At 55.3% G+C, this 14,966-nt stretch overlaps 1 protein-coding gene across 1 annotated transcript in view; it reads right to left on the reverse strand.

Moving 5' to 3' along the window:
• Positions 1-833: 833 nt before the first annotated feature.
• Positions 834-14,966, reverse strand: part of LOC125318998 (zinc finger protein 91-like) — a 156,655-nt gene continuing 142,522 nt past the window's right edge. Inside the window, 1 exon segment of the mRNA XM_048289961.1 lies at positions 834-1,140. Coding sequence (XP_048145918.1) covers positions 888-1,140 — 253 coding nt within the window. The 3' untranslated portion in view covers positions 834-887.

The raw sequence follows: 14,966 nt of genomic DNA on the forward strand, positions 1-14,966 counted from the left end.
TGTCCCATCAATCCCCAGCTGCCAGCCCCTGCCCCCATCAGTTTGGGGGTCCCAGTCCCCACTTTTGACCCTTTCCCAAACCTTTTCACACAATCCTCCCAATCCCCAGCCCCCTCCTGCTCAGTTTTGGGATCCCACCCTTCCCATTCCCTAATTTCTAAGCTTTCCCACACCTCTCCCATCATCCCCCAGTCCTCAGCCCCCTTCCCATTCTTGCTTTCGGGGGTCCCACTCCCCCTCCAACTCATTTTATGGGTCCCACCCACCCATTTTCCCTCCTCTCCCCACCTTCCCCACCATACCCGAGTCCTCTTCCACCCCCTCGGCTCACCTGAGAGCTCCATGCCTGTGGCCAGGGGGGCTCCCAGCACCACCAGTGCCACCAGTATGGCCCCAGCTGCCCCATCCCCAGCACTGGGCAGGTGCTGAAACCTCCCCTCTCCCTTAATTCTGCTCCCGGGGGGCACTGGGGGTGAGGAGGGGCCCAGGTGGGGAGCTCTGAATTGGCAGATCCACCTGGCACCTGGGCAGTCATCAGCGAGAAAAGCTCAGAGTGGCTAAAAATTGTTTAGTGACTTCTTTGATTGGCTGAGGAAAGGCCCAGGAGCTGAGCTAAGGACCAGGAGAGCTCCTGCCCCGATCACCAGCATGGAAACACAGACCCAGTCTGGGGACAGGTTTTGCATTTATTAGCAATGAAATCAGAGCACGAGAATGAGAAGTGAAATAAATCTCTCAAACATTCCCCCCAACCATGGGGATCATCTGGAACAGGGGTCACCAGGTCTCTGCCCAGTGGGGGTCACTGTGCATCACCCCACATGAATCCTCTGCTGCGAGATGAAGTTGGAGCTCTTCCTGCACTCAGGGCACTCGCAGGGCTTCCCTTACTGGTGGCACTGTTGGTGTGTGGTCAAGTGAGAGCTCCTGGAGAAGCTCTTCTCGCACTCGGGACACTCGTAGGGCCTCTCCCCGGTGTGGATGCATTTGTGCCTGGTGAGGTCGGAGTTGTACCTGAAGCCCTTCCCACAGTCGAGGCAGCCGAAGGGCCTCTCATCTGTGTGGATCATCTGGTGGGGAATCAGGTGGGAGCAGTTACTGAAGCTCTTCCCACATTCCAAGCACTTGAAGCGTTTCTCCCTAGCATGACACTGCTCGTGGACCACCAGGTTTGAGCTCTGGCTGGATCTCCGGCCGCCATCCCGGCACAGGGTGGGTCTTTCCTCCTCACAGCTCCCTGGGCTGCGTTTGCAGCCCCTCCTCCTGTGGGATCTCCGGTGGTTTTCCTCCCCGCTGGATTCCTGCGCCATGGAGCTGCTCAAAACGGCCTCTTCCACCAGGTTCTGCCACGGGGATTTGTCCTCCCTGGGCTCTGTCCTCAGCTCTTTGTCTGGGGGAGGAAGGACAAGGAGAGGATGGCATTTGCCTCCGTGCCACAGGGAAGGGGAAGGAGATCCCCCCAGTCCGTCCCCGGCAGGACGGCATCGGCAGCGGGGTTGTCCTGCAGCCGGGGGCGATGCTGGGCTGGGAGATGGAGCAGGAGAGAGGGGGAAACGGGCAGGGACTTCCTCCTCACCTGCCTGGGTGTTCCGGGGCATCTTCCTCTTCCTCACAGCGTCCTCCTCCATCTGGCCGAGGTTTGGGAGTAGGAAATCCTGGTGTGGAGGGAAAAACAAGGCGTGAGTGTGATGGTTTAGGGGTTCCTCCTGCCCAAGTCCTTCTCTAGAAGTCACCGGCTGTATCATGACTGTAAAATCCTCTCAAACACCGTGCTGGTTTTACCTGGCATGAGGAATGAACCCCACTGATCTGCCCCAAGAGAGATTAAGGTGGGAGTTACAATTCACCAAAGAGATAACAAGAAATACCATGATACAGCTGTAACCCACAAAGGCTGAGTATAACCAGGCACCCTGGGACAAGAGCAGAACGGTGCTGGTTAGTTCCTGTGCTGAGCACCACCTGGTCCCGCTGCATGCAAAGCAAAAGGAAAGAAAACAAAACCTGTTGGTCAGAGTGGTGGACACAGTCCTGTCCAAGTGATGGGAGCAGTCTTGTCAACAGCAGTGGTCACAGTCCTCTTGGAGTTCTGCTCCTGCCCTGGATCTGTTAAGTGTTGCCAGAAGGCCCCAAACCCAGATTTTATATGCTCAGGTTCCGGTGGGAATGCTCAGCCCCTCCCCCAGGGCGGGCAGTTTCACAATGGAATGATGTCATCCTGGGAGTCATGGGATATTTTGGGAGCCTTGATGGTCTCAGTCCTTGCAGCTGCCCATTGTGCTGGGGCCATTCAGTCCATGATGGCCCATCAGCAGAGGTGAGCCCTCAGGCTGGGTGGGACTGTGCTGCTGCTACCCCGGAGGGAGTTATCACAGCTGAGTCATTGGTGTGCAGAAAAAGAAACACTGCCCTGCCTCCCAGGGTTTGCCTCTCCTTCCTTATCTCATTTAACAGCCAGCTCCTCATAGCCTGAGGGGTCGGGGGTGCACTGGGCAGCTCCTGCAAACGACCCATCATGAACAGCTCATCAGAAATGAGATAAGGGGAGTGGAATGCACAGTTTGGTCCCACCCACAGAGGGCTAAAGTGGCCCCCTGCTCCTGTCAGCAGCACAGGCTGGCAGGCAGATGGCATTGTAAGGTCTTGCTCCACTTGGCTTTCAGCCCAGTAACCCACGGGCAGGGTCCCTTCCCACCCCAATCCTTCTGGGCTTCTGGCAGGGACTCGCTTCCCTTTCCTTCCTCCCTCTGCTTCCAGCTGGGAATGTGCTGGGAAATGGCCAGCAAAGCAGCCTTTGCTGTCTGCTCTGGGAGCCCACCCAGCTGCTGGACCTTGTCCCCTGGCCCTGCACAGCTCCCGTGGGAGGCACGGCAGGACCAGAACCCTGCGAGCCTCGGCAATGCCCCTCTGGGATCCACGGCACACCCTCCAGGGATCTGGAATTCCAGTTCCCAGCAAGGAGAAGATGTTCCTGCCCTTGAAGGCAAAGCTCTCAGGAAGGAGCCAGAAGCCAAGTGCAGCAAGATCTTACAGTGACATTTCACTGCCAGCCTTCATCACCTCACCCATGGTTGTTTTAGCTGGTGGATTGGGAACAAAATCAGAGGAGGGCCTTTGGTGGGAGCTGCCCTGGGTCCAGAGAGACACTGAGAGACAAACAGAGCAGGCAAAGAAAGGCAGAAGAGGAAGGAGGACACAAATACAGCCAGCTGAGAAGGTGGCACTCTGGAAACCAGACCAGAACTGACTGAAAATGAATGTGACAGAAAGAAATAATTTGGAATTTTGATTTCCTATCAAAATACCATTTCCTGCCTTTCTCACAAACCTCCTCCTGCTGTCATTCAGCAGGGCTTTCACAAAGTGCTCTGCTCTGAGTGGATGTTCCAGGCTGCAGACACAAGGAAACCCGGAATGGGCTTCTTCCTGCTCCTGGGGAGTTTGACATCCTCACCTGAGCAGATGAGGAGGCAGCAGAAGAAAAGGGCAGCTGGGCTTCACCCTTCCACAGGAATAAGAGGGGGAAAGTCTCTCATCCTCTCTGTCGCTGCTCCCACAGGGATGTGAAGGCTGATCCCAGACCCCCAAGGGTCACATTCAGGGCTGCCTTCCCGCAATGCTCACGTGGAATGGAGGGGCAGCGTGGCAGCACCTGGATCTTGGACCACCCAGCTGCCCCCCATGTTTGGAGGTGCCTGAGGAGGGTTGGGACGGTGCCAGGGACATCCTGCAGTGACACCTCAGCTGTCCTGCTCTACGTGTGCTCAGTCCCAAACCTCACCCTGATCCTGATCTCAGTCTCACGCCACGTTTAGACAAACTCACCGTCCCGTGTTTAATCTCATCCCAGTCCCAGACTCGTCTAGCCCCAGACCCAATCCCAACCCCAGCCCTAAAGCCAATCCTACATTTAGCCTTGACCCCAATCCCAGCTGTAATCCAAATCTCAGCCCTAACTCCAACCCCAGCCCCAATCCCAGCCCCTTCCTAAACCCTCAGCCCCAAACCAAATCCCACGTTTAGCCCGAGCTGCAATCCCGGCTGCAATTCCAGCCCCTGCCCCAGCCTCCAGCCTTATCTCAAATCCCACGTTCAGCCCTAACTCCAAACCCAGCCCCATTTCCAAATCTAACCCAAACCCCAACCCCAGTGCCAAATTTAGCCCTAACTCCAGCCTCAACACCAGCCCCACTCCACACTCCAGTCCCACATTTAGCTCTGTGACCGCCTCTGAGATCCACACGTAAGAATAGACAAAGCCCGGGAAGAGCCCTCTCTCCTTTCCGGAGCTGGGACCGCAGGATGCTGCGGGCCCCTGCTGGGCCAGGCCAGGCTGGGCCACGGCCATCCTGGAGCCGATGGGCCCTGGTCCACCCGCGGAACCCCCCCAGGGCCCTGCTATGTGCAGACGCGCTCCCCCTCTCCAGTGTGGCCAGGATTCAGCTGAAGCTGCCCTGCTGCCCAGCAAAAGATCATGTGAGCAACAGCGATAAGTGACATTCCAGCTGCAAGGCCTGGGTGACATTAACCCTTTTAGTGCTGTGAAGAGCTGAAAACCTGAGGGAAGATAAAGAGGAGAGGCTTAAAGCTGAAATTCTGTTGGAAAGCTATGATGTATCAGAGCACCCGTTGTAATTTCATGAAGGCATGGGGGGTGGAGCGTTCAACTTGTGCTTGAGAGCAAAAGCACCTGCGCTGAGATAGGCAGATGCTGAAGCAGCTGTAATTTCATGAGAAGTTTGAATAGGGAGAGATGGAAGCGATGAGGACTTTTGCTCCAAATGGAAAAGGAGAAGACCTCAGTTCCTAGAGATGCTCCCAGAGATAGTCCTAGAGATGAAGATGAGGAAGACCCTTTGCTCCCAGGGAAGGAGAAGGGCCTGTGTTCTTAGAGATGATATGCTCCCAGAGATGGGTGAAGAGAACTTTTATTTCTGGATGGCTCAACCTTAAAATTGCACCCCAGTAGCTCAAGATTGGACCCTCAAAAGCGGTTCTGGGAAAAGCTGCAGGTCGTGGGAGGGGACTCTCAATGATGAGAGCAGAGAACCAACCCGGGCGGCTGTCTCGTTGTGATAATGTTTTCATAGCATGGGCAAGAGAGACTCCTCTTCCTAAATGGACTGAACAAGGTTATTATGGAAGTGGTAAACAGACTGAACATCTCAAGGGTTTTTACATTGTCAGTGGGAGAAGGGAGAAAGGTGGTGGGGGGGGTGGGAGGAGAAGTATTCTGAAGGTGTGGTATGACTTTTTTCTTCTTTTAGGTCTGTTCATAAACTTGTTTATATTCTTTCAAGTTTGGGGCCTGCTTTGCATTTCTCCTAATTGTTATCTCTCAGCAGATAAACAGTAATGAGTATTTTGGACCAAACCACTACAGTAAATTGGTGTTTCCGCCCGGGAGCAAACCTAACCCGCTACAGCCCCTCAGCCCAGGACACCAACCCCCATCAATGGAGCTCCCACTCAGTGCCATGGAGACTCTCAAGGCCACCCCCAGCCCCACAGGGTACCCCTTGTCCCCATCAGATCCGACACCACCTCCAAAGTGAGCGCTCCCGGGCACAGCCAAGGCCGTGCCGCCCTGCAGCTCCCTGCAAACCGCAGTGGCGGCTTCGAGGCCACAACCCGAGTCTCAGACAGTTTCCCACTCTTTATGTCTGGAGCTGACCAAGAAATGCCCCATGGTGGGGTGTCCCTTTCCTGCAGTCACCGCAATGACCAACGGCAAACTGAGCCCTCGCTGAGGCTTTCCCCAGGAGATGCTGCATTTGTTCCCCCGCAGGGCAGCCTGTTCTTTTGGGGGGCAGTGGGCACAGGGGCAACAGCAGCCCCGAAGGAAGCGGGATTGCGTGCGGTACAGCCTGACACCAAACAGACTTCAGTGTCACAAAGGCAGAGGAGAGGGGGTCCCTGGGAGGCCAAGGCAGGCAGATCTGATTGTCCTGGCACGTTTCATCTGGGAACAGTCCTTGGATACACAGAAATTTGGAAGAGGAATCTCAGTTTTGGCCATGAGCCCCTGGAGGAGAAGGACGGATCTGTTCCATAGGAAGGAAAGCACAGAGCCCCAGAGCTCCAGGGGCAGATGAGAAGCGACTCTCAACATTCCAAGATCAGCTGGAGCTGTCCGGTGGCCACCAGGAGGCCAAGCAAGCCAGAGCTGTTCCATGTTCTGTTGGCTCCACAGAGCCCCTCAGTGTCACAAAGGTGTCCTTGGCTCCACAGGGCCCCTCAGTGTCACAAAGGTGTCCTTGGCTCCATGGAGCCCATCAGTGTCACAAAGGTGTCCTTGGCTCCATGGGGCCCCTCAGTGTCACAAAGGTGTCCTTGGCTCCACGGGGCCCAGCAGTGTCACAATGGACTCTGCGACTCCATGAGGACCTGCAGGAGCACAATGGTCTCCTTGGATCCATGGGGCCACTCAGAAGCACACCGGCCCCTTGCTTCCATGGGGCTCAGCAGTGCCCCGATGATCCCCGTGGATCCAATTCTAAAATTACAGGGCACCCAAGCAAAAATGCAGGAAAAGGACGAACAGCTCCTTACTATAAAATACAGAGAGAGCAGAACAGAACAAACCCCACCACAGGAACAGTAGTTTCCCACCCGCTAAGCACAAACCATCATGGGATACTGCATCCCTGACTCAGCCCCAAGACAGGTTTGAGGAATGAGCCTTGTGGCAGCCCACCCGGCACAGAGGATTTTCCATCTGGCAACACGGGGGATGCTCTGGGGGCTGCTGAGAGACTGAAATGTTGTGGTTCACGGCTGAAACGTTGTCAGGAAGGGCTTTTTGCCCATTGCCATAATGTAGTGGTTTGGTCCAAAATACTCATTACTGTTTATCTGCTGAGAGATAAGAATTAGGAGAAATGCAAAGCAGGCACCAAACTTGAAAGAATTTAAAGAAGTTTATGAACAGACCTAAAAGAGGGGGAAAAAAAATAAATTATACCATACCTTTAGAACTCTCCTCCTCTGCCCACCTTCCTCCCTTCTCCCACTGACAATGTAAAAAGACAACCCTTAAGATGTTCAGTCTGTTTACCACTTCCATAATAACCTTGGTCAGGCCATTTAGAAAGTCTCTTCTTGCTCGTGCCATTATCACAACGAGACAGCCGCCCACTTGCAAATATTGTTCAGTCCATTTAGGAAGAGGAGTCTCTCTGCCTGCATGTGAGCCCCTTCCCCCGACTTGCAGCTTTTCCCACAACTGCTTTCAAGGGTCCACTCTTGAAGTTTTTTGGGGTACAATTTTAAGGTTGAGCCGTTCAGAAACAAAAAACAGAGGCCCTTCTCCCTCCCTGGGAGCAAAGGGTCTTCCTCATCTTCATCGTTAAGACTATCTCTGGGAGCATCTCTAGGGACTGAGGTTTTCTCCTTTCCCATTTGGAGCAAAAGTCCATCTCTCCCTGTCCAAACTTCTCATGAAATTACAGCTGCATCAGCATCTGCCTATCTCAGCGCAGGTGCTTTCGCTTACAAGTTCAGCACTCCACCCCCCATATCTTTCTGAAATTACGACGGGATACTCTGATATATCAGAGCTTCACAACAGAATTTCAGCTTTAAACAGCTCCTCTCTCTCTTCCCTCAGGTTTTCAGCTCTTCACAGCAATAAAAGTGTTACTCTCACCTCGGCCTTGCAGCTGGAATGTGGCTTATTGCTGTTGGTCACCTGACCTCTGCCGGACAGTGGTGCCGCTCTGCTGAAATCTTGGCCGCAGTGGAGGGGGGTGGTTCCAAGCCGCTCTGGCTGCCCACAGCCCTGCTGGGGGGGGTCATCCTGGAGCCGTGGCCCGGCCTGGCCTGGCCCAAGCAGGGCCTGGGCCTGGCCCACTGGGCCCCGCTCGGGCCCTGCAGCCACCTGCCCCAGAGCCAGAAATGAGAGAGAGCTTAGGGGGGAGTTTGTCTGTTCTTAAGTGTGGATCACAGAGGCGGTCACAACTTTACGTGGCTTAAAGAATTGTCCATATCCAAACTTGCTAGCTGATAGGTTCTGTCAGGTCCCAGAGGAAACTGTAAGCACCCCTTAGCAAGGACATCCCTTCTGCGACTATGCTTGCTAACCTATGACAAACCCTGACTCAGCCCCAAGACAGGTTTGAGGAATGAGCCTTGTGGCAGCCCAGCCGGCACAGAGGATTTTCCATCTGGCAACACGGGGGATGCTCTGGGGGCTGCCGAGAGACTGAAATGTTGTGGTTCACGGCCAAAACATTGTTAGGAAGGGCTTTTTGCCCATTATGGCAGAACTGTATAAAGGAGCTGTGACCACCCAAGCCCCTCCGTCCCTGAATGTGCCTCCTGAGGGGAACTTTGGGCTGCACCTTGAGCTAAGGGACCTTGAGATCAGGGAAAGGGGACTCTTACCCAGGGATCTCAGGTCTAGGGAGAAGGAAACAAGGCTGAGGGAGAAGAATGAATCCACCAGAAAGCCAAGGCCAGGGCTGTCCTGAAAATCAGCCCTGGCTGGGGTCGGGCTGGGGGAGGCCCCAGCCCCCAGACCCATTTGCTGAGGCCAGGTTTGCACCTCCATCCCCCAACCAAGGGGGTAGGAGGGGAGTTTGGGGGTGTGGGGTAACCCCTGCCCAGGGGGAGTGAACACCACCCCCCTTACCCAGACTGGCTCCGGTGTGAAACCCCCACCCCAGGAAGGCCACACACACAGGGGACAGTGTCACACTCGCCCCTCCCCAGGGGAGGTCTCTGTCCCTGTCACTCCCTTGCTCTCCCCCCTTTTCTCTTTCACAGCCTGGGGGCCTTTGCCAAATGTGAGAATCATTTTTCTCTTTATCCCTGTCACCTCTGTGACAGCTACACAGAGTTTATCCTTCCTTTAAATCATCTGTACCGGGCTGAACTTTTCACTTTTCTTTTACAGGAACCTGCCAGCAGCTGAGCTGGAGCTGTGTGGGAACCGCTGGACCTTTGAATTGCCACCATAACTGCTTGTGCTGTTGGTTCATTCATGCTTGGGGTTTGTTTGCGTTTTCATCACAAGTGACTTGTGGAAAGAGCAAACATTCCTCCAAGCATTTTGTGTAGAGTTAAGTTTGATTTTTGCCAAGTTTATTTTGTCCAGTGCCCAGGGGATGCTCAAGGGGTCTCTGTGTCTCTCTCCTTGGGGGATTCTGGGGAGGGGCTCGGTAATGTTGTCCCTGTCCCTCTAATGCCAGGGCATTCCCAAGGGTGTGTCCCTGTCCCTCTCATCCCAGGACATTCCTGAGGGGTGTCCCTGTCCCTTTCACCCTTGGGGATGCTCGGGCATCTCCATCCCTCTCGTCCCAGGGAATGCTTGTGCAGGGCTGGGGACCAGGAGCTCTGTGTCCCTCTCACTGCTGAGTGTGCTCAGGGGCTCTCCAACCTTCTCATACCTGGGGAGGCCGGGGGGGTCTCTGTCCCTCTCACCCCTGGGGTGACCCCGCCCAAGCACCATTGGGGTGAGAGCGACAGAGACACCCCCAAAGCCCCACAAGCACCTCCCAAGAATCCCAAGGGGAGATGGACAGAGACCCTCACCGGGCACCGAGTGGGGTGAGAGGGACAGAGACCATCCCCACCCCCCAATCCTTCCCAGACAAGAACGGCTTGGAGACCCCCCCAGGACTCCCCAGGTAGGAGAGGGACAGAAACAATCCCGGGCTGTGCGTCCTCCTCTCCCATGGGATGGATTGGGGGGGATTGCTGTGCTCCTATCCCAAATGTGGGGCCAGGGTTATCTCTGTCCTCCTCCCACTTGGGAGGGCGAAAGCATCCTCATCCTCCTTTCCTTTGGGAGGACAGTGGCTGGACTCCATTCTCCTTACCTTTGCAGGGGACAGGGGTGCTCTCTGTCCTCGTCGCCCTGGGGGATTCTGCCTCCGCCTTACCTTTGGGGCAACCCTAGTGGTCCCTGTTCTTCTTGCCCCAGGGAGGCCTCCCTCCTCTTCCTCTTTAGGGAGGAGTCTGGGGGTGGTCTCCATCCTCTTTACCTTTGGGGGGGGCAGGGGTGGTCTCCATCCTTCTTGCCCAGGGGAAAGGCCACGGGCAGGTCTCTGTCATCTTCCCCTTTAGGGGGCCCAAGGGGGTCTACATCTTCCTCACCCTTGGGGGAACCATGAGGGGAACCGCAGTGGTGTCCATCCACTTCCACTATGGGTGGGCCAGGGGGTCTCTGTCCTTCTCCCCTTTGGGGAGAGCTGGGGGTGTCCTTTGTCCTCCACCCGTATGTGGAGGTGCGTGGGGCTCTCCGTGTCTGCACCCTCGGGGAGGGAGCTCTCCGTCCCTCTCGCTCTGCTTGCTGCGGCCGCTGGTGTCCGGCCCACGCACCCGTTACCGGTGACGGCGACACGGGGCGCAGCGGCGGCTTGGGGCACGAGGGAGCTGGGCTGGGGCTCCCCCTCCACATTTTGCTGTGATCAGGCCCACGGGGGCGGGCGCCGCTCCCACCTCCCCCCAACCACCCACACACCCTCCAGCCTGAGCTGGTCGCGGGGTTCCCGCGTTTCGGGGCCACGGGCGCGAGCTCCACTCGGCTCTGTCTTCTCCACTCAGCTCTCACCCCCTGCACTCTGCCCACTCCACTCCGCTCACCCCGCTCCTCTCCCACTGCTCGACTCCTCTCTCCCCACTCCTCTGCGCCGCAGCAGCACCGGATCCCGCACTAAACAATGGCCATGATCGCCCCTTTATATGGGCATGGGAGCCCCAGCCCCCCCCCCCCCCCCCCGTGGCAGCAGCCAATGGATGCCGAGGAACAAATAATGAGGGGTGGAGCAAAGAAGATGAGAAAGAAACGTGGTTGGCTGAGAGGGTGCAGGTTCTGAGAGGGATGGGGTGGGCGTGGCTTCAGGCAGGGGCGGGGCCAGGAATGGGGTGGGGGAAGGGGTTGCACTGAAACCAGAATTTGGGCTGGATTAGGCTGAGAGGGGGCTGGGGGCAGGGCTGAGGGTGGGCTTAGAGCTGGGAGTGGGGTCAGGGCTAAAGGTGTGTAGTGGTTTCGTCCAAAATACTCATTACTGTTTACCTTCTGTGAGATAAGAATTAGGAGAAATGCAAAGCAGGCACCAAACTTGAAAGAATATAAACAAGTTTATGAACAGACCTAAAAGAAGAAAAAAGTCATACCACACCTTCAGAATACTTCTCCTCCCACCCCCCCGACCTTTCTCCCTTCTCCCACTGACAATGTAAAAAGACGACCCTTGAGATGTTCAGTCTGTTTACCACTTCCATAATAACCTTGTTCAGTCCATTTAGGAAGAGGAGTCTCTCTTGCCCATGCTATGAAAACATTATCACAACGAGACAGCCGCCCGGGTTGGTTCTCTGCTCTCATCATTGAGAGTCCCCTCCCACGACCTGCAGCTTTTCCCACAACTGCCTTCGAGGGTCCAATCTTGAGCTACTGAGGTGCAATTTTAAGGTTGAGCCGTCCAGAAACAGAAGTTCTCTTCACCCATCTCTGGGAGCATATCATCTCTAAGAACACAGGCCCTTCTCCTTCCCTGGGAGCAAAGGGTCTTCCTCATCTTCATCCCTAGGACTATCTCTGGGAGCATCTCCAGAAACTGAGGTCTTCTCCTTTTCCATTTGGAGCAAAAGTCCTCATCGCTTCCATCTCTCCCTATTCAAACTTCTCATGAAATTACAGCTGCTTCAGCATCTGCCTATCTCAGCGCAGGTGCTTTTGCTCTCAAGTACAAGTTGAACGCTCCACCCCCCATGCCTTCATGAAATTACAACGGGTGCTCTGATACATCATAGCTTTCCAACAGAATTTCAGCTTTAAGCATCTCGTCTTTCTCTTCCCTCAGGTTTTCAGCTCTTCACAGCACTAAAAGGGTTAATGTCACCCAGGCCTTGCAGCTGGAATGTCACTTATCGCTGTTGCTCACATGATCTTTTGCTGGGCAGCAGGGCAGCTTCAGCTGAATCTTGGCCACACTGGAGAGGGGGAGCGCGTCTGCACATAGCAGGGCCCTGGGGGAGTTCCGTGGGTGGACCAGGGCCCATCGGCTCCAGGATGGCCGTGGCCCAGCCTGGCCTGGCCCCAGCAGGGCCCGGGCCAGGCTTGCTGGGCCCTGCATGGGGCCTGCAGCCACCTGTCCCAGCGCCAGAAACGAGAGGGAGCTCTGACCGGGCTTTGTCTATTCTTACGTGTGGATCACAGAGGCGGTCACAATTTTAAGTGGTTTAAAGAATTGTCCATACTCAAACTGGCCAGCTGATAGGTTCTGTCAGGTCACAGAGGAGCTGTAAGCACCCCTTTGCAAGAACATCACTTACGAGACTATGCTTTGCTAACCCACGACAGGTGGGATTGGTGTGTGGGCTGGGGCTGGGATTGGGGCTGGAACTGGGACTGGGATTGGGATTAGCTCTAATAATGGTATGGGATGTGGGCTGCTGCTGGGGCTGGGTTTGGATTTAGAGCTAAATGTGGGACTGGAGTGTGGGCCGGGGCTGGTGTTGAGGCTGGAGTTAGGGCTAAATTTGGCACTGGGGTTGGGGGTAGAGTTGGAATTGGGGCTGGGTTTGGAATTAGAGCTGAACATGGGATTTGGGATAACGCTGGAGGCTGGGGCAGGGGCTGGAATTGCAGCTGGGATTGCAGCTTGGGCTAAACGTGGGATTTGGTTTGGGGCTGAGGGTTTAGGAAGGGGCTGGGATTGGGGCTGGGGTTGGAGTTAGGGCTGAGATTTGGATTACAGCTGGGATTGGGGTTAAGGCTAAATGTAGGATTGGCTTTAGGGCTGGGGTTGGGATTGGGTCTGGGACTAGATGATTCTGGGAATGGGATGAGATTAAACACGGGACGGTGAGTTTGTCTAAACGTGGAGTGAGATTGAGATCAGGATCAGGGTGAGGTTTGGGACTGAGCACACGCAGAGCGGGACAGCTGAGGTGTCACTGCAGGATGTCCCTGGCACCATCCCAGCCCTCCTCAGGCACCTCCAAACATGGGGGGCAGCTGGGTGGTCCAAGATCCAGGTGCTGCCACGCTGCCCCTCCATTCCACGTGAGCATTGTGGGAAGGCAGCCCTGAATGTGACCCTTGGGGGTCTGGGATCAGCCTTCACATCCCTGTGGGAACAGCGACAGAGAGGACGAGAGACTTTCCCCCTCTTATTCCTGTGGAAGGGTGAACCCCAGCTGCCCTTTTCTTCTGCTGCCTCCTCATCTCCTCAGGTGTGGATGTCAAACTCCCCAGGAGCAGGAAGAAGCCCATTCCGGGTTTCCTTGTGTCTGCAGCCTGGAACATCCACTCAGAGCAGAGCACTTTATGAAAGCCCTGCTGAATGACAGCAGGAGGAGGTTTGTGAGAAAGGCAGGAAATGGTATTTTGATAGGAAATCAAAATTCCAAATTATTTCTTTCTGTCACATTCATTTTCAGTCAGTTCTGGTCTGGTTTCCAGAGTGCCACCTTCTCAGCTGGCTGTATTTGTGTCCTCCTTCCTCTTCTGCCTTTCTTTGCCTGCTCTGTTTGTCTCTCAGTGTCTCTCTGGACCCAGGGCAGCTCCCACCAAAGGCCCTCCTCTGATTTTGTTCCCAATCCACCAGCTAAAACAACCATGGGTGAGGTGATGAAGGCTGGCAGTGAAATGTCACTGTAAGATCTTGCAGCACTTGGCTTTTGAATCCTTCCTGAGAGCTTTGCCTTCAAGGGCAGGAACATCTTCTCCTTGCTGGGAACTGGAATTCCAGATCCCTGGAGGGTGTGCCATGGATCCCAGAGGGGCATTGCCGAGGCTCGCAGGGTTCTGGTCCTGCCGTGCCTCCCACGGGAGCTGTGCAGGGCCAGGGGACAAGGTCCAGCAGCTGGGTGGGCTCCCAGAGCAGACAGCAAAGGCTGCTTTGCTGGCCATTTCCCAGCACATTCCCAGCTGGAAGCAGAGGGAGGAAGGAAAGGGAAGCGAGTCCCTGCCAGAAGCCCCAGAAGGACTGGGGTGGGAAGGGACCCTGCCCGTGGGTTACTGGGCTGAAAGCCAAGTGGAGCAAGACCTTACAATGCCATCTGCCTGCCAGCCTGTGCTGCTGACAGGAGCAGGGGGCCACTTTAGCCCTCTGTGGGTGGGACCAAACTGTGCATTCCACTCCCCTTATCTCATTTCTGATGAGCTGTTCATGATGGGTCGTTTGCAGGAGCTGCCCAGTGCACCCCCGACCCCTCAGGCTATGAGGAGCTGGCTGTTAAATGAGATAAGGAAGGAGAGGCAAACCCTGGGAGGCAGGGCAGTGTTTCTTTTTCTGCACACCAATGACTCAGCTGTGATAACTCCCTCCGGGGTAGCAGCAGCACAGTCCCACCCAGCCTGAGGGCTCACCTCTGCTGATGGGCCATCATGGACTGAATGGCCCCAGCACAATGGGCAGCTGCAAGGACTGAGACCATCAAGGCTCCCAAAATATCCCATGACTCCCAGGATGACATGGTTCCATTGTGAAACTGCCCGCCCTGGGGGAGGGGCTGAGCATTCCCACCTGAACCTGAGCATATAAAATCTGGGTTTGGGGCCTTCTGGCAACACTTAACAGATCCAGGGCAGGAGCAGAACTCCAAGAGGACTGTGACCACCGCTGTTGACAAGACTGCTCCCATCACTTGGACAGGACTGTGTCCACCACTCTGACCAACAGGTTTTGTTTTCTTTCCTTTTGCTTTGCATGCAGCGGGACCAGGTGGTGCTCGGCACAGGAACTAACCAGCACCGTTCTGCTCTTGTCCCAGGGTGCCTGGTTATACTCAGCCTTTGTGGGTTACAGCTGTATCATGGTATTTCTTGTCATCTCTTTGGTGAATTGTAACTCCCACCTTAATCTCTCTTGGGGCAGATCAGTGGGGTTCATTTCTCATGCCAGGTAAAACCAGCATGGTGTTTGAGAGGATTTTACAGGGATGATACGCCTGGTGACTTCTAGAGAAGGACTTGGGCAGGAGGAACCTATAAGCCAACACACTCACACCTT

Source organism: Corvus hawaiiensis, chromosome 35, assembly GCF_020740725.1.
Source record: "Corvus hawaiiensis isolate bCorHaw1 chromosome 35, bCorHaw1.pri.cur, whole genome shotgun sequence".
Lineage (NCBI taxonomy): Eukaryota > Metazoa > Chordata > Aves > Passeriformes > Corvidae > Corvus > Corvus hawaiiensis.